The sequence below is a fragment of the Lepidochelys kempii genome, chromosome 1 (genome assembly GCF_965140265.1).
Source record: "Lepidochelys kempii isolate rLepKem1 chromosome 1, rLepKem1.hap2, whole genome shotgun sequence".
NCBI lineage: Eukaryota > Metazoa > Chordata > Testudines > Cheloniidae > Lepidochelys > Lepidochelys kempii.
The window spans coordinates 273633355-273658550 of record NC_133256.1 but is presented as its reverse complement, the minus strand read 5'-3'; the positions used below and the strand labels follow the sequence as shown (position 1 = coordinate 273658550).

General features: G+C 42.9%; 2 protein-coding genes across 7 annotated transcripts in view; both read right to left on the bottom strand.

The window, feature by feature from the left end:
• MGAT4C (MGAT4 family member C) overlaps positions 1 to 25196 on the bottom strand; it is a 678608-nt gene that overhangs the window by 437228 nt on the left and 216184 nt on the right. The window lies entirely within an intron of this gene.
• LOC140905054 (uncharacterized) lies at positions 7736 to 11510 on the bottom strand. Of its 2 annotated transcripts, XM_073327606.1 has the most exons (3): positions 10998 to 11510; positions 10139 to 10255; positions 7736 to 9366 (listed from the first exon to the last, which is right to left on the bottom strand). In XM_073327606.1, the coding sequence occupies exons 1-3, from the start codon at positions 11508 to 11510 to the stop codon at positions 8974 to 8976; spliced, it is 1023 nt and encodes a 340-aa protein (XP_073183707.1). In that variant the 3' UTR covers positions 7736 to 8973. The 2 variants fall into 2 exon arrangements, with proteins under 2 accessions (XP_073183707.1, XP_073183709.1); XM_073327608.1 differs by lacking the exon at positions 10139 to 10255 and having other exon boundaries at positions 7737 to 9366.

Genomic DNA, 25196 nt, shown 5'->3' with positions numbered 1-25196 from the left:
CCCCAAAGAGCTAGCCCCAGAAAGACTGCTCAAGAGACAGGCCATCTAATCTGTTCTTTCTTACTCTGATCACCGTCTTTCATAAGGGAGAGACAGGACATTTTTTGTTTGGAGAACACCTCACGTGCTACTAACAGGGGGAGGGTATTAAAAACTTGAATGGGGATTCAGGGGAGCCCAACACTAATGACTTGAAGGCTCTGGGTATATATATTTGATGTTTTGGCAGGGAGAGGATTATAGCAGTGGCAAGGGAACCAAATAGTTTGAAAACAGAAGAGACAAAACAATGAATAGAGTCCAAGACTGGAAGGGACCATTTGATCACTGAGTCTGACCTCCTGTGTTACACAAGCCATAGAACTTGCCCAAAATAAATAGAATCATAGATTAGGGTTGGAAGAGACCTCAGGAGGTCATCTAGTCCAATCCCCTGCTCAAAGCAGGACCAACACCAACTAAATCATCCCAGCCAAGGCTTTGTCAAGCCAGTCCTTAAAAACCTCTAAGGAAGGAGATTCCACCACCTCCCTAGGTAACCCATTCCAGTGCTTCTCCACCCTCCTATTGAAATAGTGTTTCCTAATATCCAACCTAGACCTACCCCTCTGCAATTTGAAACCATTGTTTCTTGTTCTGTCATCTGCCACCACTGAGAACAGCCTAGCTCCATCATCCCCCCTTCAGGTAGTTGAAGGCTGCTATCAAATCCCCCCCTCACTCTTCTCTTCTGCAGACTAAATAACCCCAGTTCCCCCAGCCTCTCCTCGTAAGTCATGTGCCCCAACCCCCTAATCATTTCCTTTGCCCTCCGCTGAACTCTCTGCAATTTGTCCATATCCCTTCTGTAGTGGGGGGACCAAAATTGAACGCAATACTCCAGGTGTGGTCTCACCAGTGCCGAATAGATGGGAATAATCACTTCCCTCGATCTGCTGGCAATGCTCCTACTAATACAGTCCAATATACCGTTGGCATTCTTGGCAATGAGGGCACACTGCTGACTCATATCCAGCTTTTCATCCACTGTAATCCCAAGTCCTTTTCTGCACAACTGCTGATAAGCGAGTCAGTTCCCAGCCTGTAGCGGTACATGGGATTCTTCCTTCCTAAGTGTAGGACTCTGCACTTGTCCTTGTTGAACCTCATCAGATTTCTTTTGGCCCAATCCTCCAATTTTTCTAGGTCACTCTGGACCTTACCCTCCAGCATATCTATCTCTCCCCCCAGCTTAGTGTTATCTGTGAACTTGCTGAGGATGCAATTAATCCCATCATTCAGATCATTGATAAAGATATTGAACAAAACCAGCCCCAGGACCAACCCTTGGGGCACTCCGCTTGATACCGGCTGCCAACTAAACATCCTTTGAACTGGAGCATGTCTTTAAAAATATTCAAACTATTTAAAAATTGCCAGTGATGGAGAATCCTCCATGGCCCTTCGTAAATTGCTCCAATGATTTGGTACCGGAACCAGGACAGACGCCTGCAGGGCTCCACTAGATAGTCCTCCCAGTCTGACAGTGAACCATTGATAACTACTCTGAGTATGAATTTTCAACCAGCAATTTCATCTAGATCATATTACCCTACTTTGCTTATGAGACTGTCCTGTGGGAATATATCAGAAGTCTTACAAAATATCAAGGCATATTCTCCTTTGGGCCAGGAGGTTTCAGTGGATACTGCCCTGCAGCAGCTACTGGAACTCACAGTGTGGGCTGTAAACTCTTCATACTTGCTAACCAAGTATTCGTGTTAGCACATCTCTTTCAGACCTCTCTGTCCCACCCCTTCCCCAAGATCGTGCCCCTCGGCAGTGCTGTGCTGCATTGAAGTACTGCTGCAATACACCGTGGGAGTTGCCCTGCTTGCCTCAGTCACATTGGTCTGCCTCTTATGTGCATAATGAAGATGTGGTGGTATAGGTGGGTGCCTATAGCCTTCACAAAAGCTGGGGGAAACCACAGTTTAATATGGTAATATTTTTCTGTCAGTTCCTCAATGATCTCCAACCCTATCTCATGGAGCATACTAGTTTCTGTAGCCATCCCTTTGTCTAACGTACACTATCTACTACAATCCACCTCAGTTTTTGTTTATTTACCATAGCAGTTGAAAGACTGTTTCCTACTTTTGCTCATTGACCCAGTATTTGCTCTTCAAACTGCAATAGGGATATTATGAAGTGTTTCAAATCACAGATTCACAGACCTCAAGGCCAGAAGGGATCACTGTGATTGTCTATTATTAACAATAATAAGCAAAGAAGCCACAACCACAAAAATCTGGATAGATCAGAATGCTTATAAACTGCTAAAAAAATTTCACCAGTGTAGAAATATTTGTGCATAAATATGGGGGGAAATTCTTTGGCAGGATAAAAAAGTCAAGCAGCCCTTTCAATATATGTGAAGTTAGTATATGTTGCTAATAAGACATTAAAATGTCCTGGATGGATACAATGACTTACCAACAGGCTAAACAAGCAAATGTGTGTGTGCCGGGGGGTACCTGACACACACCATTAAAATATCGAGAAACCCATCTGACCTTTACTGCTCTGTTAATCACTGCAGGCTTGTTTGTCTTTTTTTAAATTATAACCAGTCAAGAAAGACTTGTTTTTAGTGAACTTTGATCTGCTTTCAGATCAAAATATGACATGAGATTCTGGAACTGAGGTGCCCCCACCCACAAGACATGCAGACAATGCATGAGGCTCATTAATGTTGGAGTCTGAGTCACATGTTATACATGATTATTAAGGGTATGTCTATACTGCAGTTAAAACACCCATGGCTGGCCCATGTCAGCTGATTTAGGCTTGTGGGAGGTCAGGCTGCAAGGCTGTAAAACTGTTCTGTAGATGTCTGGGCTCACACTGGAGCCCAGGCTCTGGGACCCCCACCCCTTCCGGTGATGTGCCAGAGCCTGGGCTCCAGCCTGAGAACTGAAAGTCTACAGAGCAGTTTTACAGTCCTGCATTCCTGAGTCAGCTGACAGCAACAGGTATTTAATTGCAATGTGGACATACCCTGACTGTCCTTTACTCTGTCCTACATTTTGTTTATTGTGAATGCTGCATAGACTTTAAAAATGCTTTTGATTGAAGACCATGTTTAACGGAACCACTTTTCAAACCCTGACACCTACTTTACATGATTCTAAAGAGGAGAATTTTAGCTTTCAAATGATACAAGAATTATACTTACAGTATAAGCAGTTCTAGTAAAACAGGTTTCAAGTTGCACTGGGAATTCTGAACATGGTTAAGGAGTAGGAGTTCTATATTTTTTATGAGGAGGAAAGGTAAAGTACCCCGTAGATATGCAACACAATAGAAATTAATGGATTTTTTGTGTCGGGTGCCAGCCTTTTTCTGCTGGGACCAATGGATTATTTGTAGCGCAGAAACAAAAAATCTATACATGATTTGAATGGAATAAATTGTCAATTCCTTCTCCATACAACATAAATCATTGTTGATTTCTGTACAATCAGTACCTGGATTTCTTTCCAGAAACAATTGATCTGCTATCACTACATATCTGAAAGTTATTTTTTTTCATAGGAACCCAATGTAATGCAAACAGTTGTCAGGCCATGAAAATGCACATTGACAATGGAAGGCAGCCCAAAGAAATAGTTAAAAAAGGATAGGGCATAAAACTGAATATGTATTTAGGCAAAATCAAAGATTTAGAAGGCTTTTTCTTGGCTTTAAGTGCCATAGTTTTTTTATGGCCTTGTTCCAACTAAATGTGTCCAGTTAACTACAAAAAACCCCTCCTACTTCACAAATTATTATTTTCCATTTTGCAGTTTATTTGCAGTCCAATAGGACATATTAATGAAGCTAGTACTGACATTTTTTGCACCTTAAAACTACGAATGTTTCCCCCTTGTAACCATTTTCCTTACAGGCAACATGTAGGGTAAAATTCACTTCATGTGCATAAAGCCAAGAATAATTAAGCTTTATCCTGGGAACATGAAATTCACCCACCCACCCCAGCCTGGGGCCAGGGTACAAGGTCACAGTGCAAGCTGGAGGCTTGGAGTAGCATCTTCAGTCACTTCACTTGGAAAGTGTTGCGACCAGAGGAGTTGCAGAAAGGCAGACTCCTTTACCTCATTGCTAACCCTCCTTATCTGGATCCCCCATACTGCTGCAATGCTGCACTCAGCTGGTAGAGAGGACCTTATGGTAGCTCTTGACCCGTGGAGAACAATGTTCCATCCTCAAAATATGGGTATGGTAACCCAATAATGAACAGCTTATTGTCAAATGGCAGGTTTAGATAAGCCGACTCTAACTGTTTTTTTGGTTCTTCCTTCTCTCTCTCTCTTAAAAACCAAAATGTTGGGAAGAATAAATGAAACGAACAACAAGCCATCAATAAATGAAACTGCAATTATGAGAAGTTCACAGGTTTTGAAGAAACAGATGCTAACCTTTAGTGGGGGGAAACAACTAAGCAATAAGTTATCATACATCTATGCAAGCTTTAGATATACATACTCCATACAGAGGTTTAGGATTGGATCAGAAGAGGCATTTGGAAAATAAGAAACTATTAAAAACATATAAGGTATTTCAATAGTTTAAAACTTCTGTAACTTGAAGCTCCTAATTTGTTTTGTTCAGTTGGCCACAGTTTTTAAGTAGAGCAGCATTTTAATAATAATACTCCTCTCTAATCTTTAACTATATAGCACCATTCATGCAAGTATCTCAAAGTGCTTTACACACATTGATTCAGATGGGGTGCAAATTACATCTTGTGTCTCCAGAGGCCATTGTACCTGAGATGAATTCACCCCTACAGAAGTTGGCCATTGTATGACTGCAACACTCTAACTGGGGAACATCAAAGCTCTGAATCAGCTCCTCTCACCCCAGTTTACCTGGTCCTCTCACAAGATACCCCAGCCCATTTTCTGGACCATGCCAGCTGGCTTCTGGAAGAGCAGGAGTTGGTAGGTCACAGGTGATTTGTGCTTCTGCACCACACTCCCACAGCAATTACGTCACAGAAGGCCAAAGGCTGGCTTTTGCCACGGCAAGTTAATCTAGATAATTAGTTATGCTCATAGCATCCCTGTGAGTTAAGCAAGTATTGATCAAACTATGCCCTTCCTGCACTAGACTGCACTACAGACTCCTTGTTTCATAGTAAATCTCCTGCCTAGAACACTTCTCAGCCCCATCCTGTCTGGGTTCCTGCTACAGATTTAAAGAAATAGTGCACATCTGCTCTGTTTTAAGGCTCCAATGACTAGACTGTTCTGGGAATAAAAAGGACATCTGGTCATTTAAACAGGACTATGCTTTTGATTTTCACAGACCTGTTTTCACTAATATGTCTATGGAAAGGATGTTCAGATAATCACTTTAGAAACATACTCATATTTTACTCCATATTTTTACTAAATGTCTGTGTGATGCTCGCCAGGGTTGTGAACTACCTCACCACCACCTGCCCTTTAGCATGAGGCAGCCTTGTCTGTGCCTACTGTGAATCAACCCCCTGAATCCTTCAGTCTCTGGCCACACAAGCACTGCCTTCCATGCCCCTGCAGGCCTTGCTCCCATTCTGCAGGTTAATGAATGGCACATACCAACCCTCGAGTCCTCTCTGAGCATTTTCTGTAGCATCCAGCCTCTTCTTCACTGAGCAGTCTACCAAACCTGCTGTTCCCAAAAGAACAGTATATACACTAGCTTGTAAGATTCAGCTGAGGACCACCTCTTTGCTTAATACCAGCAGTTACATCTATTTACAGTGAAAACAAGAATGTTTGTCAAAGAAAAGAGGTTCTAGTGATAGTGAGTAAGAATATTGGAAACTAATAGTTACACGTAAAATAAAATCATAACACACTTTCTAGAGACTCAACTCACCTAAGAAGTTACTCTCTTGCCTAACAAGTTTTATCCCACCCAAAGTTCTCATCAGAGTTTTCAACCAAGCAAGACTGAGACCCCTTTGTCATGAAGAAAAAATTGCTGTCCCTTTGCTTCCTCAGTGAAGGGATACCAGAATGTCTTCTTTGCCTTCTACTTATACCGTCTCCCCCCATCCCCCCGCAAAAAAGTTTATTTTCTTTACTCCTGAACAGGATAAACCCTATGGCTTGTTTTTTTCCCCCGTGTGCTCCTTTCCTGTTGATTTCACATCTCCTCATTAGCATTTAAATTGATATGTAATTGGACAACCATTCTGTTAGCTTACAATGTTTCATTTACATCCTGACAGAGAGATGTATTTCTTATCTCCTGTCTGGAGGAACCGGTGTAAGGAATGTCACCTTTTGGTGATTTGTTTTTATCTTACTTGCTTAAGAACATATTTTTCAGGTATACAGATACATAACTCACAGCATAGTACATTTCATAATGATACTACATTTGATACATATTACATTATCATAATGATAATACATTTCATAATGATATAGATGACCAGCATAACATCTGCTTTCATACAAGACCTCACATGATATTCTTCAGCAAACTAGAATGTACATAACATTAAGAGGTTCTTAGGTCACAGATTTGTTTTCAAAAGTTATTTGTCTGGTTTCAAAACAGGCATGACCTTTCTTGTGCTTCTCTTACCTGAAAGTACAAACATTATCTAGCTGAAATGTTCCAGTACTGTCTGAAATGCGTTTATGTTTGTGTTAAAAGTCGATTCCACTCGATAATGTCAAGAATTACTTTAACATTCCTGTACTTGTACCCTGTGATGGATTATTATATACAGCCCCATCAAACCTACAGACTTATCAAAAGTGTCAGAGATAGGTCAAAAGCAAATACCTGGAAGGCTGCCTACAGAATACCAGTGTAATGTTAAGGGAGACAGTTCAGTATAGTTGGGCTTTGAGAGTAGTTGGTTCCAATATTACAGTTTTAGAGATTCACGAAAATGTATTTAAATTTGTAAATCTCTGCACAAATAATTAATCTGCAGACATTTTATATCCCAGCATACTTTTCTGTGATCAAAAATATAGTTACCCAAAGTAACAATAGTGTGACTGACATTCATATAATTTCTCATTTATAATTATTTATATTCCATTCCATTGTCTTTATAAATGTCACAAAAGTTTGAGTCCAGTAATATATTTAGCATATTGATTTCTGTAATATCTTCTAATTCTTCAGCTTGACTAGGCTTTCCCTGCAAAAACTTTAGTCTGAAGATTGAAAACATGTTTTAAAATTTATCATCTGAAGAAGATAAGTGTTTGTATGTGCTGATATTTTGAGTATATTACAAATTACAATGGTCACTTTCAATATGTGCTAACTATTTATGCTAAACAACCTGTTCCACCTTGCATTTTGCTGTGATGCTGGGAGTTACTTTCCCAGTCCTGAAGAAGAGCTCTGTGTGACTCAAAAGCTTGTCTCTCTCAGCAGCAGACGCTGGTCCAATAAAATATATTATCTCATGCACCTTGTTTTTCTAACCATTGGGGATGGCAGAGAATTTCTCTCTCCTGTGAAATGGCAAATAGAGACAGACCAAACATTCACAGTATCAATAGGGTTTAATTTATAGGGTTTTCAATATATTTGGCAAAAAGTACCTCTGTCAAGATGTTCCATGAACAGCTTTTCAGTGAGTTTTTAATATTAATTATGGATAGTATTATTAATTACTGGTATTTGATAGTAAATTCACTGATGTATCCATTAAATGCACTGAATCTGATGTTAATAAATTAATAAAATATCAATTATCTTAAATAACTAAAACAATGTTTTGAACAGTCAAGTTTTCTTTAGGCATAACTGTTGCGGTTCAGTGATGAGACAGAACACAGCTTTATGCAAGCAAACAGGCTGGTCAGCGGAGATGGGCTGTTCTGCCCCCCCTGCCTTCCACCTTCTCCTTTTATTATATTTCTCCCCCTAAGCATTACACACTGCTACACAAAGGAATGTATGACGTTGATTCATATGCTTAGTTACCATCCTCTATCTACTACAATCCTGGTTCTCAGGCCTTGAGCCCAGGCTAAAGAAACCTCCCACAGTTGCTGTCCAAACAATCAAGTTCTCAGGGTTCATATCTAGCCCTTGTCCTTGGATAGAGCAATGTGTGCATTGCTTCTAGGAAACAGTCAGGGTGTGCCCCGCCTGCTTCCAGGTGGAATAGCTAGACATTAACCCTTCATCTCCCCTTTTTTTGTTTATAGAAGTTGGCCATCTCATGGTAGCCGCCAATTTGTTTTGTCATGCTATTTAACTCCCAGACAGACAAGGACATAACCTGGGGAGCTTTCCAGGGCAAAAATTTTACAAAGTCTTAACAAGGAAGGAATACATTGTACACAGCAGCAACAAAAAAATAAGCCCAATGATTACAAACACAAAATAACCAAAAGCTTAACATCTGCAATATAATCATCTAAAAGGGGTACACTTCTTTTACTACAATTGTGACCAGCAAAAGGCAATATAAGTATCATTCTACTAAGACAGCAAAGGGTGCCATCACTTAAATTTGCAGGAATATAATTAAAGGTGCATGAACCACAAGTAAAAACCCATCCTGATGGTAGGATGATATGGCCATAATTATATGAAACATTAACAGCATGGGAACAATTTAAAAGGGATTAAGAAATTTTTTGACAGCCCAAGGGCACCTTTGTACTAGTGCAGTTAACTACACGTGCACAGGTGACATTGTGAGCCCCGGCCGGGTACGGTGTGTGGAGGGATATAGCCGTGCGAGGCAGAGTATAGTTGGCCGGGTCCCAATTAGCCATGCTAGAGTACTGGGAGAAAAGATTAGCATAAGCAGAGAACAGTGTCTTATTCTCCATCTCCTCAGGGTGATGACATACTGGAATAAGGCATGTACCTAACAAATCTCCGGCTGCTACAGAATTAGATAAACAAAAGTGGGTAACATTTGCTATTGAAGCCAATCTTTCCCATATGTTATATATATATCATTCGGGCTTGTAACGGGGGAGGCGCTTCCGAGCCAACCCCTACAAGAAATAGCAGGCACAAAAGGCACACAATCATCACAGAATTAGCAGTGATTTGGGCGAGAATCGCCACAAACAAAGTCTTAGGAGTTTCTGGCTGCTGATCTGCTGCCAGTTTTCGTTGAGCCGTGGCGACCAATGCTTTTACTGCTCCCCATGTCACGGGCTGGCTTGGGACGCTACGCCTCCTCCGTTTCCGTCCCGCCGTTGTCGACTCGGGGGGCAACACGGTCTCCTCCAAGGTCAGCTGAAACTCTGGTATGGGATTCGACAGCCCCTGGTGCCATGCCATGTTGTTTAAGTGCCGGTCGCACACACCGGGCTGGAACCCACAATGGTCCTGCAGGGAGAGACACAGCAGCATATCCCCGACCCCAAGTGATTAGAGGTGCTGGGCCCAGCCACTGTGGATCGGGCAGCTGACGGTAAAAGACACGCGGTCTTTCCAGTACCTCAGATTTGTGAAAATGCCGATCCGCAGGGGTCTGCTGATCTGCATTCAGTGTTAAATTATTTAAAGTAAACAAGAGGATATACATTTGTTGTTGAATGTCTCCTAAGGTTCGGAGATGCAGCTCCCCTTGTTTTAATTGTTTATCTAGCAAGGTTTTGAGTGTGCGATTGGCACGTTCAACAATGGCTTGGCCCATGGAATTATAAGGGATTCCGTGTTTAAGACGGACGTCCCAGCGGGCACAAAAGGTGGAGAGGGCTGCAGAGCAGTAGGCTGGGGCATTATCTGTTTTAATTTGGCAAGGGCGACCCATAACAGAAAAGCAGGCCAGCAAATGGTGAATAACTTTGTTAGTGGCTTCCCCACGTTGTGGGGTTGCCCAAAGGAAGCCTGAATAAGTATCAACGGAAACATGTAAAAATGAATAGGGGCGGAATTGTGGCACATGAGTAACATCCATTTGTCACAGCTGATTTGCTGCGGTACCTCGGGGGTTAACGGCATAAGAAAAAGTAGGAGCAGCAGCAGCACAGTGGGGGCAGGAACGAACAATGGAACGTGCATGATCAGCAGGAATGTAAAACTGCCGGGCCAAAACAGAGGCAGACTGATGAAAAAAGGCATGGCTTTCAATGGGGTCAGAAAAAAGGGAATTTACCTGACCACGCAACGCGCGATCGGCTCGTGCATTGCCCTCAGTGAGTGGCCCAGGCAGAGGGGTATGACTGCGAATATGAGCAACAAAGTAAGGGAAATGACGAGTGGCAAGAAGATGCTGTAAAGACAAAAACAGGTGAAGGAGGTCTGCATCAACCTGAGGGGTAATGAGGGCAAGGGGTAAATGATCAATTACCTGATAAACATAATGGGTATCCACAATTAAATTAAAGGGACAATCAGCAAAAAGTTGAAAGGCCAAAATAACAGCAGCCAATTCTAAGGGCAAAGAGGGATGGTAAAAAAACAATCTTTTAAATCTAACACACAAAGTTGATCGGTTTGAGGAATTAAATTTGGATTTGGTAAGCCAAATTGCAAGGGGCCCATAGGTTGGATGCGTTTATTTATTTCCCTTAAATCATGTAACAGCCGCCAAGCACCTGATATTTTCTTAATAACGAACACCGGGGTGTTCCAGGGACTGGTGGAGCTCTCCAATCGCTGTGCTTGCAAATGCTGCTGCACAAGTGAATGAAGTGCTTTTAGCTTTTCTAGAGGGAGGGGCCACTGGTCAATCCATACAGGCTCTAAGGATTGCCATACCAAGGGTAAGGCGGAGGGCACAGTGGGTGAGGGAGGGTTTTGGGCCATCAGATGTTAATATCGAGGGTGGTGTCTAACTTTGTAAGTAAATCACGGCCCCAAATATTGAGGTGGACAGGGAGCACAAAAGGGCGGATTGTAGCAAGGGCACGGCCTCCTGGTTTAGAGACCGTGACCCAAGACAAACTTTGGCGCCCGGGTTTGCTACCCCCAATCCCCCACAACTCTTTAGAAGGAACCGTAGGCCAACTAACCGGCCACTCCAGATCACGAATCACTGTAACGTCAGCTCCAGTGTCCACCAGCCCTGTAAAAGGAACATCATTTAAGAGAAGTGTTAACTGAGGTTTCGAGGGGCGGACTGACATTGTCAGAGCAACAAGTGGAGAAGACGCGCTGTGAGATGGCGAGTGAGACAACGTCGATCCAAAGCCTCCTCCGCCCCGAGTTCGATCCTCGGCAGCTGGCACCTGATAGGGGACTAAAATCAACTGTGCAATTGACCGTCCACGCGGGAGCGACTGTGGAAGATGAGTCCACACCTGAACCTTAATAATGCCAGTGTAATCAGCATCAATGACCCCTGGAATGACAAAAAAGCCCTGTTTCCCAGCATGTGAGCGAGGGAGAACAAGACCCACAAAGCCGGCAGGGAGAGGTCCCGTCACCTGTGTAAGTATGGCACAGACCTCCCCTGGCAGCCGAAAGTCAGTGTCCTCCTGCATGATCAAATCAAGCCCTGCACTTCCAGCAGTCGCTGCCCTCATAGAGTCTACGGATTCCAAGGCAGAGGAGCTATTGCCTGAGTAGGAAACACCCCTGTTTGGCCCTGGGTTTGGGGGGGACCCGTCGCGCGGTTTCCCGACCCGCCACGACACTGATTAGCCCAGTGATAACCTTTCCCACACTTGGGGCACTTCTTTGAGGGTCGGGCTGGTGCCTTAGATGAGCGGCACTCCCGCTGAAAATGACCCTCCTTACCACAGCGGTAACAGCGCTTCCCCTCCTTCCTCAGTTTTTCTGAGGGCCAGAACTCCAGCCTTGTGGGCTTGTGTGCCAATGTTCTGGCACGCCCGCAGCATGTCTGAGAGCTCTAAAATACCAGAGACTTGTGCTGCCTGGAAAGCACGGCGGCAATCCTCATTTGCATTTTCAACTGCCAATTTTAACAGGAGCTCGTGAGCTGCCTCAGTGTTATCCACCTGTCGGAGGATAGCCTCCTGCAATCTGTTGGTAAAATCCAAAAAGGACTCTAAGGCACCCTGACGGATACTGACAAAGCTTTTGGTAGGCTTGCCTGAATCCGGGACCTTCTTAAAAGCATGCTGGGCACAGGTGGAAATAATGAGGAAGACGGCCTGAGGGAGTTGAGACTGCATCTCAATAGTAGCAAACTGGCCCTCCCCTGCCAAATGCTCATAAATGATACCTTGCTCTCTATATACCTGGGCTTGGCGTTCTGCCATCTGCCGATACTCACTAAGCCAAATAACATACTGACTGGGTGACAACATCATGCGCAGCAGCGTTTTCCAATCCTCAGGGATTAGGGAGTACCCAGTACCCATCCCTTCAATGAGACCACGCACAAAGGTGCTAGTCAGGCCAAATTCACGAATTGCTTTCTTTACCTCTCTAACCACCGAGTATGGCAGAGTGGTCCAGGTGCCCACGGGGTTGCCCTGGTCATCATTCTGCCAGGTCACCGGGCAAACGGAGACCAGATCAGCCAGCTCCTCTGCTGTAAGATCTGATCGAGCTTTCGCTGCGTGAACCATTTGTTGCACCAGCGAAAGCTTCTGAGCAGATGCAGATGACTCTCCGGGGGGCCCCACGCGGGGAGGGTGATCACACACCGGCTCCGGTGGGGAAGGCCAGGGAGGCGGTGGTCATAGAGGCACTGGGGGCGAAGCAGGGGGAGGGATGACTGCAGGAGCGGACGGGGGTGGCAGGATCGGCAGCTCCTCTGTTGGTGCTGAAGAGGGCCTTTCCGAGGCGACACGCTGTGTCGCATCGCCAGGAGGGGGGATGGCTGCAGGGGCGGACGGGGGCGGCGAGAGCACCAGCCTCGCGAGGGAGGGTCTGTCCGAGGTGACACGCTGTACCACGTCGCGGCAGAGGTGCCAGGCATGTAAAGCCTGCACGGGTGCCCGAGGCTCTTTGTGCAATGTCTGGCCCAATCGTTCCCAGTCCGCTAGCTTAAGGCTTCCAGCTTCAGGATACCACGGGCACTTGGCACGCACCTCCTGTAGCAGGAGAGTGAGTTCTCGAGCCGGGCAGTCATGCTGAGCCTTACGCAGCAAATACTGCAGCTCATTGAGGTGTTGCACTTGCAAAGCAGAGAGGGAGCTTCCCATACTTACCACAATGAAAAATACTCACCGGGATCCACGAAGCGGATGAGTGACGCGTCTGAAACCCTTGCTGGGCGAGGTGAGTGCTGAGGGCCCCACGTTTGGGCGCCAGTTGTTGCGGTTCAGTGATGAGACAGAACACAGCTTTATGCAAGCAAACAGGCTGGTCAGCGGAGATGGGCTGTTCTGCCCCCCCTGCCTTCCACCTTCTCCTTTTATTATATTTCTCCCCCTAAGCATTACACACTGCTACACAAAGGAATGTATGACGTTGATTCATATGCTTAGTTACCATCCTCTATCTACTACAATCCTGGTTCTCAGGCCTTGAGCCCAGGCTAAAGAAACCTCCCACAGTTGCTGTCCAAACAATCAAGTTCTCAGAGTTCATATCTAGCCCTTGTCCTTGGATAGAGCAATGTGTGCATTGCTTCTAGGAAACAGTCAGGGTGTGCCCCGCTTGCTTCCAGGTGGAATAGCTAGACATTAACCCTTCACATAACTTCTTTTTAAAAAATATATTACAATTGATGACATCGTGGTGCTATTCACAATTAACATTCTTTGGGAAGTTTGTTTTCTGTAACAAAAGCTTTTCTCAAACACGAGCTATAAAACCCTTCTCATGGATAACTTAATTATTTCAACAGACATGTCTAGTGAACGCTATAAAGTAAGATCTTCCAGACATTTTATCCTATCTTAGATCAGTATGATGGGAAGAGCTTTAAGACTTGCGCTACACTATTCTTCTTTTCTGTCCTCCTGCATTGAGACCAACAAATTGGAAATGATTGCTAGAATCAAGCCATGTAATAAGACAGCATAACATCTAATATGCTACTTTTGTCAGCTTGCCAGAAAGAGAATTTCAGTAAATGATACATTACACCATAAAAAAAAAAACACCTCTTTCAAACAGGCCTGTTAATGATGATAAATAAAGAACTTGTGCAAAAGCAAGCCATTAATCCTTTGGAAGCTTTCCTCTGAAGTCACTAATAAGACATCAGAAAATGCAAATACATACATAAACAAACCCTTTGTGAATATGCTGCTTTAGATTAGTACATTTTTCTGCAATGAGCACAGCTAATCTCACCAGTAGTTAACTTCTTTTGTGCCACTTATTTTTCATTAAAACATTTTTTTTTATTCTAGAAAATGTACAAAGCAGAGTCATTCATATTGGTAAGCATCAGCAAAATATAACTACATCTTTTTATTTGAAAATTCAATAAATATTCACACCAGATTTTATTTTATTTTGGGGATAGGGAAGAGAAATATTTTTAATGGAAAATTCAATTATGAAGCTACAGTATCTTTATGTTTATACCACAGGGACAGAGTGCATTATAATACTTTGCTATTAATAATGCATCCAAAAAGGAAGGAGACTTGTAAGGAAAAATGTGTGCTGCAGTATGTACAAAATGTGTAGCGCCAAAGGGTTGCGGAAAAATCATCTTGAACAAAGAGTATTTTGAGATATAATCCCGGAAAACAATTCCTAAACGTGTAGGCAGCCAAGCAGAACAAGAATTTCAATATTTTATAACCAGTGATATTTGTTGCAATTTCCAGTACTCCCTTGTTTTACCCAAGCCACAAGGTAAGTCATTTTCATGGCATTTTGACTTCTGGAGAAAAAATAGAAATGTAGGTTGACATCCCTCACACTTTTAAAACATTTCTACAAAAGTTTGTGAAAAGTAACTCCTCCCCCAACAAAACAAACAAACAAAAAGCAGTTAATCCAGAATGTCTCCTGTTACTTGACTTAAAATGACGTGGAATATTAAGGGACAACTGGTAACCCATAGGAAAGACTAGGTAGCCTATGACACAGTCTGGGAATGTATGTGATTCTATGGGCTAGTTAATGATAGAAAGGTATGAGATGCCATTTGATTTGTAAGAATCTACAGAAACATAATTTCATTGGTGTCACCGTCTGTGGCGTGGCGGGGGGACTCTTGCCCCTCCCCACCGGTTCCCAGCTACAGTCTTCCAGTTGGTGGAAATTTTTGATAATACAGTGTCATCAGAAATGAGTTGAGTTGCATGTCATTCAAAAACTCTTTCTCCAACAAATACAATGGTACCAAACATGACAAACCTGGAAAAATTATATAGACAGCTATTCAAAAATATTTTTTTAAAAAAAACAACATTTTTAAATGATACTTTAAGACAGGCATGTCAAACATGCACCCCTCACAACATTAAATTGTGGCCTTTGACTGATTGTGTTATCACGTAATGTTTTGAACATGAAACCTGATTATTTGTATTAATGTTACAGATAAATGGAAGGGGTACATCAAGTTGATTTGACATCACCAGCAAAAAACAAAACAAAAAAAAAAAACAGTTCAGATTGTCAGATTTGTTTATTATGCCAAAGGAGTTGTAATGGGTCATGGGTTAAGATGACAGCATCCAGCCAGAAATTACTGGAATACATTTGCAATCAGTAAGCACATTGTTACATAATATATGTTACAAAAATAATTGAGAACTCCAAAGTAATTTACTACAAAATCCTTGTTTTTAACTTAGGTCTTGATCATTTTTAGACATCGATGGGGAGACAAAGAGTACTAACTAGTAACTAAAATCTTTTGAGAATATCACCATGGGGGACCTGGCAAAACACAATGCTCAGTGGCACCTTACATGCCATAAGTACACCCATAAACTGACTTTGGCGAGATTGGAGAGGGAGTACATCGAGCATCAGGAAAAAGTTGAAGATGCTGGAACACATGCCAGCGCTGGGTGAGACTCACCTTATACTTGGTCCCATAGAATGTGTTTCAAGGAGAGCACCTGCTTCTTCTGTGGTAAGCTGTAAGCCCAAACGCATCCATTAAGCAGTTTCAACATGAGACAGGTGATAAACTGTATGAAGCAGTCACTTTTAGTGAGAATGTTGTATAGAAAGTAAAGTGGGTGCATTGACCCAAAAGACAGGAATACATGATATTGTGTGTCACAACTAGCACTCCACCAACAATGTATGTAATGTGTTGCATCAAAAAGCTAAAAGCAACAGAAACAAATACTGATTTTACTACTGCAAACAGTGACTCAGCTGAGTTCACAAATTGCCTCGCAGACACTCTAATAGATGGAAGAAGAAAAGGAGTTCTTGTGGCACCTTAGAGACTCACAAATTTATTTGAGCATGAGCTTTTGTGAGCTACAGCTCACTTCATCAGATGCATCTAATGGAGGGAAAAGTGGTGGTGATAGCTGATGCAGAGGCTAAGTACAGAGAAATGTGCTTTCAATGAGATTGAAGAGGAAAAAATGCTTAGAAGAAAGGCAGTTAAAGCACTTATTGAAGATGAACTGGGGAACATGGACATTTATTTAGCAATCTTATCTGAAGAAATGAATTACAGCACACATCCCTAAAACCTGCGAAAAAGAGTGTGGTGCTACCAAAAATGGAAGAAAGTGCTGATGTCAACAGTAATATGAAGACTATTTGCAGGTGCTAAATTTTTACAGAAAAACATTTTGTCCTGCAGTTTGTGGGAGCATAGCTGATGCTAAACATGAAAAAATAATACCATGAGACCTGCACTTCTTTAAGTGGTGTATCAGTGGCCACAGTGATTTCAGCACCAGCAGACAGGATAGTACGGAGGAGGAGCACAAGGAGGCCATTTTATCGCAAATCCTTATGTATGAATGCTTGAGTGAAAGACAGGTTTACAACACGTACATTACAACTATGCCACATGTGAGTAATCTACCACTACAGATGGCTGTTGGTTAACAATTCATTCCAAAACCTGAAACAAAATCCTCAAGCAGCTTATGCAGAGTTTCAGGTTCTCCAGTGACTATAAAATAGTCCACATGGAGACTGCAATAGCAAATGTGGTTCTTTGCCACATGGAACTGAATGAAGGGTATTCATTCCCTGAGACCACAGGAAGGACAGGTTTATATTTTGTGCAGCTGATAACTTAGACTTCTTTGAAGATACAGCAAATGTCAAAGGTACCCTTCCTGCTACAATTACGGTCTACTCTTCGGAGTTTATTAATGAGGACCAGTCCCATCATCAAGTGCTCTCTGGAAAAGCAAAGAACCATTCCTTGAAGGAGCTTCCTGTCTTCCTGACTCACTTTCTTTCCTACCAAGGTCCAAACATTCTGAAGCCAAGAAATCTAGTTTTCAATGAAGTTGAAGCAGTTAAACTGACTATAGTAAGAGTCTTCTACATTCACTATCCTTGACCTCACTTGGTTATTGTGCAAAAGTGAGATGCACCCTAAAGGTGAAAAAAAATCACTGAGCACAGCTTCAGCTGAAGAGATAGATGTACCCTCAAATGATCTAGACACCCATACCATTTCATACATATCAAACCATTTCATGAAAAGAGACATACAAAGGGGTCAGCCTTTAACTTGGCACTACACAAGATGCCAGACTGAAAGACTCATGTATGCATCCTGCAATCATATCTGCAAGCCTCACTGATGACTCAGTTCGACTTATGCAGCTGGAAATTATGAACAAGTATATTTATGGAACTGAATCAAAATGTGTTGTGACACTAAACATGGACCTTTATAGGCCTATTCAACAGCTGATAATGTCCTGTGATGATCTTCATGATGGCATCTGTGTCCTAGAGAACTGCAGCAATTCTTTAAAGCAATACACACAATCAGCTGCTTTGATGATGGCACTGGTATTCCTGAGATCTCAGGGATTTTTATAGGGACAGTATTGTGAACCAAATTCTTGCAAGGAAAAAGTTTTGATGTTCTATTGAAGTACACACTAGAACACTCATTGCCCTTCAAAAATGCTACCTGGATGTCTTCTTTGAAAAACATATTGATTTGCTTGCAGCCATTTCCCAAAGGGTACAGGACTTGAAAGACTAGTTCCACACATCCAGTGTATATTCCACTCTCAATGATCTGTTGCATACTATGAAGAGCTGCAATATCGCAGAATGGGTTAAGGAATCTGATGAGGCTAAATCAGCGACAAAGCCAACTTTTGTGGTGTGACAGTACATGAAGATGGTTGAGTCTTTTGCTGCTCTTTATTTGAACTGTCAGGACTGATAATTTGAATTTGCATGCCAAAGCGCTAAATGACTTTGTGAGACACTTTTTTTGCTATAGATTTAGCAAACTATTCTGCGATGACTGCCTGGTATCTCACTGAAATGAGGTGTAGAAAAATCTGACCTGACATATGGGAGGATTTTTGAAAAGATATTGGGTTGTTAAAAGGTCACCAGTTCCTTTCTGTGCACTTGGTTCAGATGAAGTCCTAAACACGAAAACAGAGCAATCAAAGTCATAGAGCAGGGGAGGGAAAGTTTGTGGGCATAACACAGTCTCCAAAATGCTCTGACACCCTGAGCATGTCCAATACAAAAATCATTGACTCTACAAACATTCCCAATGTCACAATGAAGAAACTACTGTCTTATACTGACATGAAGGATGAACTAGCCATATCCCTCACAGGAAAAAAATGCTCCTGCATGCAAAGAATTATTTGAAGAATTTTGTCATCATGTGACATAATGAAGCTGCTATCTTGCACTGTTCAGTAGAGTGTCTTCATAGTTCCCACCAATGCCACAAAGAGAGGTGCTACCATACTTTGTGTCTTTGCACGGGAGAGACAAGTTCTAGTGCTCTCTCTGAGATGCTACCCAAGACTTCCACAAGATTCTGTTTTTGTGCCTGTGCTGGGGAACAGAATTGCTTTATATCCCTTAGAGATATGTTCCTACCTCGCATACCATTAAAAGCCACTGGACTGCCAGATATCCATGCCCTTTCGGGAAGATTGACTGGAAAGACCAACTTATCCTATTAGAAAGCATTTGATTCAGCTTCTGCATATTCTCTCCTCACTCTGAATGGCTGAGACAGTCACTAATGAGGTCAGAAATGCACTGGAGGTGTTCATATGCCCAGTTTACCATCTGAACACCAACATTATGACACTTGCAGAGCTGTTTCCATTGATATTTTCCAAGAAGCAGACAAATGAAGAAAAATTGCCACATACAAGGGGTGCATTTATATTTGCTATCAAAAGGGCAAATTATCAAGCAATAGAATGGCTCTGGAATGATTTATGATCAACTGTATCCAAAAATACCCTTCCCTACTGGGCATGCATAGGTCTTGGAGGATGGACTGACCCACTAGTTGTCAATGAAATACCATGTGCACTCCAAACTTAATCCTTCATTTAATCAAATGTCCGTGTGCAAAAACCAGGTGCTCACGACTCTGCAAATGTTTGGCCAGCATCTTGCCTTGTATTGAGCTGTGCAAGTGCAGTTCAATGAGGATCAGTGTGATACTGTGTCTAGCAGTGACACCCTAGATGGAGAAGACACTGATGATGATTTTCATGAATAAATGTTTGTCAAAGCTAACTTCCCTAGGATTACCAAAGAGCCAATTTTTTAATGTAAGCAATGCATCCCTGGTGTTAAAGTATAATTTTTAAAAGTTGTTTTTCAAATATTTGCTCAAAATTTTTATACACACACACATACACACATGCAATTGTTCTAGGCTTGTCATGTTTGGTAACACTGTGTTTGTTGGAGAAAGGTCTTTGGAATGATACACAACTCATCTCATTTCTGACAGCATTATCAAAATTTGCATGGAGCTATACATATAAAATGACATATAAATTAGCTGTTACCACTCAAAAAAGAGATCTCTGAGTCCTTGTGGATAGTTCTTTGAAAACATCCACTCGATGTGCAGTGTCGTCAAAAAAAAACTAACAGAATGTTGGGAATCATTAAGAAAGGGATAGATAGTAAGACAGAAAATAACATATTGTCTCTCTCTATATACCCATATAAATCCATGGCACACCCACTTCTTAAATATTGCATGTACATGTGGTTGCCCCATCTCAAAAAAGATATATTGGAACTGGAAAAAGTTCAGAAACTAAAATGATTAGGGGTATGGAACAGTTTCCATATGAGGAGATAAGGAGATTGTGCCTTTTCAGCTTGGAAAGGAGAAGACTAAGGGGGGATATGATAGAGGTCTATAAAATCAAGACTGGTGTGGAGAAAGTAAATAAGGAAGTATTATTTACTCCTTCTCATAACACAAGAACGAGGGGGTCACCAAACAAAATTAATATGCAGCAGGTTAAAAAGAAGCAAAAGGAAGTATTTCTTCACACAACACATAGTCAACCTGTGGAACTCTTTGCCAAAGGATGTTGTGAAGGGCAAGAATATAACAGGGTTAAAAAAAAACTAGATAAATTCATGGAGGATAGGTCCATCAATGGCTATTAGCCAAGATGAGCAGGGATGGTGTCCCTAGTGTTCAGAAACTCTGAATATGTGACAGGGGATGGATCACTTAATGATTACTTGTTATGTTCATTCCCTCTGAAGCACCTGATATTGGCCACTGTTGGATGACACCATACTGGACTAGATGCACTTTTGGTCTAACCAGTATGACCATTCTTATGGAGCTGTGAGCCAGGGTGAAGTGAGTCCCTCCTGACACAGTGCAGATGGTGACACCAATGAAATTATGATTCTGAAGATTTTTAACAATCAGATGACACCTTCCTTACTTTTCTAATGCTTTCTTGCCCACAAAATGAGATTTTAATACATTATGCTCCCAGAGTAATATTCCTTGATCCTAAACAATCTGGTGCCAGCTGTTGATATTAGATCACCCCAAAGTCAATTTCGTATTAGGGCACTCAGATTCAGAGAAGGTATTTTTGTGGGGCAAAGCCCAGAAGCAGAAGTGCTCTACAGGTATTAATTTTTAAGACAAATTGGTTTGGTCAGGTGTCACTGCAGAAGAAGAGAGAGTAGGAAAAGCTGAAAGGTCTATTTGGCAGTGTGACAGGGTGGACTAGGCCCTTAGGCCTCCTGCTGGATGACTGTCCTCATGACTGTGCTAACTCCCCTCCCCCAGAAAAGGGCAGTGGAAAGGGTCTTCCAAGCTGCGTAAAGTGGATGTGTGGCACACAGCCAATCAGAAAGGGCCTGAAGGGAGCAGCCAATCAGAAATGGGCTGCAGGCTAGTATAAGAAGGGCGTATGGCCAGCCTGAGATCAGTTCCCTGCTGGAGCTGGAGGAGTGTGGGTGGTGTGCCTGGCTGGCTAAGGGAGCTACAGGACCTTGAACAGAGCAGTGCTAGCAGAGATCAGGAGGAGTGAGAAGGACCTCCAGGCTGGCTGCTGGGCCTCAGCCAGGACCTTGCCCTAATATAAGGGTGAAGAATGTGCTGGGACTCTGGGGAAGTGCCACAGATAATCATAGCAGTGATGCAGTTTAATTAAAGGGGTGTGGCATTTGACTGTTCTGTAGGGTCCCTGGGCTGGGACCAGCCACTGATGAGGCACCCCTGAAGGAGAACTGAACTCTTTTAGTGGCCCAGCAGGAGAGCTGGGGTCAGAAAGATCCCAAAGAGGTCAAGAGTGTCCAGGGAGGGAACCTGAGGGCACAGCCGTGCATCAGGGCCAGGATTGTTTGAAAACTAAGGGGTACTAAGATATAGTCCAACTGGGGTCTATGCCCCCTAGAAGGGGAACAGAACTGTTTAGTGGCCCAGATGAACAACTCGGGCCAGAAAGATCCAGAGAGGTGAAAAGTCTCCAGGGAAGGAGCCCTGCAGGCTGGGACTGCTTGAAGAGCAGGAATAACTTGAGAGAGCCCAGAAGGGCCTGAGGGAAAGGTCAACCGATGGGTACTAGGAGAGGACCCCTAGATTGTTTCACTGGAAGGGATTTTTATTTCACATAAAGAATGTGAGATTCTGCTGGAGGGCTAAGGTACTGAAGCCCCAATACAAATAGAGAGGTGCATACACTCGGACAGGGGGCGCTCGCAAGATGTGAATGTGACCCCATTACAGGTAGGCTAAAGGTCTACTGAGTACCAACCAGTGAAAAATTAGATGTCCAAAGTTACTAAATGGCACCACTTTTTTTTTGGGGGGGGGGGGGGGGGGAGGACAGTAAACAAAACAAAAAATCCACAATTATTTAGTGGAAGTAAGTACAAAAATGATATGCCATGTTGTGAGTAACATCAGCTTAGATGGCCAAATGAATTGTAGGGAGATTCTAAGTAATGCATCTTGAGGCTAGGTTAAATAGGAATGGCATATGAAATGAACAGGGATCCATGAGAACAACAATATCTTTTCAGGATTTATTTGTCATGCTTCCTTTTTATCATTTTCATTAAAAAAACAAATATGTTAGAAACTTCCCAAATGCAATAGATAAAACAAAGAAACCATAAAAGAAAAAAACAACTTTTTACTCTCAACCGGTTTTATTCATGTTAAGTTTTAAGTAAATTGCAAGATATGAAAAAGAAGGTCTTAGGCAGACCAAAATGAGGATTTGGGTGGAAGGAGGCAATTCAGGAGCAGAGATGTAAATTTGTCTTCCAAGTAAAGATGCCATATGAGCAAATAAGGTTATCCTAAAGAAAAAAAATGTCTGTAACAGGATACCCCCTATGAAAGAGGGTGGTGGTAGGAATAGGACCCACCAAAGGAAAGGCTGGAGATATAGGAAGAGAATCAGGAAAATATTAAGCCACAAAAGCCAAAGGGAGTACAAGATTTTAAGTAGGGTCTGATCAACATTGTCAAAAGCTGCACAGGTCAAGAAGGAAGAGGTTAAAGTAGAAGTCTTGAGATTTAACTATGGGGAAGGAGTAAACTGGGTAAAAGCCAGAATGAAATCTACCCAGGAAGATATGAGAATAACTCAAAATAAAGGTTGCAAATGGTGCATTCAGCCAATTTGAAGGTAGAGGCATAAAAGAGAGCAAAAGACACAATTTGTTAGGATGGGAGAGATTAGAGCAAAGGGTATTAGATGAGACAGAGAGAAGAAAAAAAGGAGAAAGGGAGGTCATGGCAGATTTTGGGACTGTTTGCTTGAGTCATAAATATCGTGCTGCTTGGCAAGGAATATGGCAGAAAAAATGAGATTGGAAGTACAAATGTGTAGCAGAGGAAGTCAGTGTGGACACTGGGCTAGAACCACAGGAGCAGAGGGAAAAGGATTTTGATAATGAGATGATCCAGGGATGTGGTTGACACAACAGATTGTGATGAAGGAAGGGACAAAAAGCTTTAGGATGGAGGAGAAAAAGGAGTGAAAATATTTGACAGAGTCAGGAGAAGAGAGAGAGTGAGCAGATAAGGGGCAGAGAAATAACAGATGTAGATGGATTGAAAGACAGTAAAGTACTGGGAGGGAGACAGATGAGAAATGTCAAAGGAGATGAGGTTGTAGTCTGAAAGGAGTACAAATAGGGATATTTGAGAAACAATAGGGTTTGGTGAATTTAAGGAAGAGCGAGTGACCATTCTGGAGAGTGAGAGTGCTGGTTCAGGTGCCCTGCCCAAATAAGGCCTGGTCTACACTACAAGTTTATGTTGGATTTAGCAGCGTTAAATCGAATTCACCCTGCACCTGTCCACACAACGAAGCCATTTTTTTTTACATAAAGGGCTCTTAAAACCGATTTCTGTACTCTTCCCCAACGAGGGGATTAGCGCTGAAATTGACGTCGCCGTTTTGAATTAGGGTTAGTGTGGACGCAATTCAAAGGTATTGGCCTCTGGGAGCTATGCTACAGTGCACCATTGTGACTGCTCTGGACAGCACTCTGAACTCGGATGCACTGGCCAGGTGTACAGGAAAAGCCCTGGGAACTTTTGAATCTCATTTCCTCTTTGGTCAGGTGAGCTCTTCTGCACAGGTGACCATGCAGAGCTCATCAGCCCAGGTAACCATGTAGTCTCAGAATCGAAAAAGAGCTCCAGCATGGACCAAACGGGAGGTACTGGATCTGATCGCTGTATGGGGAGAGGAACCCGTGCTATCAGAACTACCTTCCAAAAGATGAAATGCCAAAACATTTCAAAAAATCTCCGAGGCCTTGAGGGACAGAGGCTACAGCAGGGATGCAACACAGTGCCGCATGAAACTTAAGGAGCTCAGGTAAGTGTACCAGAAAACCAAAGAATCAAATGGATGCTCTGGGACAGAGCCCCAGACATGCCGCTTCTATGCTGAGCTGCATGCAATTCTGGGGGGGGCCGCCACCACTACCCCACCCCTCTCCGGGGACTCCGATGATGGGGTACTCTCCACCATGCCTGAGGATTTTGTGGACGGGGAAGATAAGGAGGAGGAGGAAGGGCTTGAGGAGAGCACACAGCACACCATTCTCCCCTACAGCCAAGATCTTTTTATCTCTCTGACTGAAATACCCTCCCAACCCAACCAAGCCGGAGAAGGGGCTTCTGGTGAGTGTACTTTTTAAAATATAATACATATTATAAAAGCAAGTGTTTTTTAGTAATTAAGTAGCCCTGAGGACTTGGGATGCATTCGTGGCCAGTACAGCTACTGGAAAAATCTGTTAACGTGTCTGGGGATGGAGCAGAAATCCTCCAGGGACATCTCCATGAAGCTCTCCTGGAGGTACTCTAAAAGCCTTTGTAGACTGTTTCTGGGGAGAGCAGCCTTATTCCGTCCTCTATGGTAGGACATTTTACCACGCCATGGTAATAGCAAGTAATCTGGTATCATTGCATGACAAAGCCTGGCATCGTATGGTCCTGGTGTTTGCTGGTATTTAAGCAACATCCATTCTTTATCTCTGTGTTATCCTCAGGAGAGTGATATCATTTATGGTAACCTTGTTGAAACAGGGAAATTTAATTAAGGGGACATTCAGAGGTGGCCGTTCCTACCGGGCTGTTTCCTGTGGCTGAAAAGAAATCCTCCCCGCAGGGGGGGCATTGGTGCTGAGCTGTTCGCGTTTGGCTAGCAGGGATCTTCTCTGATATGCGGTGAAGACATGCGGTGTGGTGAGGGGTAAAGCGATCATCCCAGAGAACTGGATGGGTGGGGGAGGGTTAGTTTGGTTCCTGCTGCAGCACGTTAACAGGAAAACCACAGCACTAAATGGCCAGTCAACATGCTTTGCTTGGTATGGAAGAGGAGGGCACTGCTGTTATGAAGGTTTCAGAAGAGGAAAGACTGTGGCTT

What these genes read in the sequence shown, in the direction of transcription:
- LOC140905054 (XM_073327606.1), bottom strand. Translation starts at nt 11,510, where the DNA reads ATGAGGGCAGCGACTGCTGGAAGTGCAGGGCTTGATTTGATCATGCAG. An exon ending in TTCGTGATCTGGAGTGGCCG is followed by an intron (nt 10,256 to 10,997) that starts GTTAGTTGGCCT and finishes TTGTCTTTACAG; the next exon opens with CATCTTCTTGCCACTCGTCA. An exon ending in ATCGCGCGTTGCGTGGTCAG is followed by an intron (nt 9,367 to 10,138) that starts GTAAATTCCCTT and finishes CTCTCCCTGCAG; the next exon opens with GACCATTGTGGGTTCCAGCC.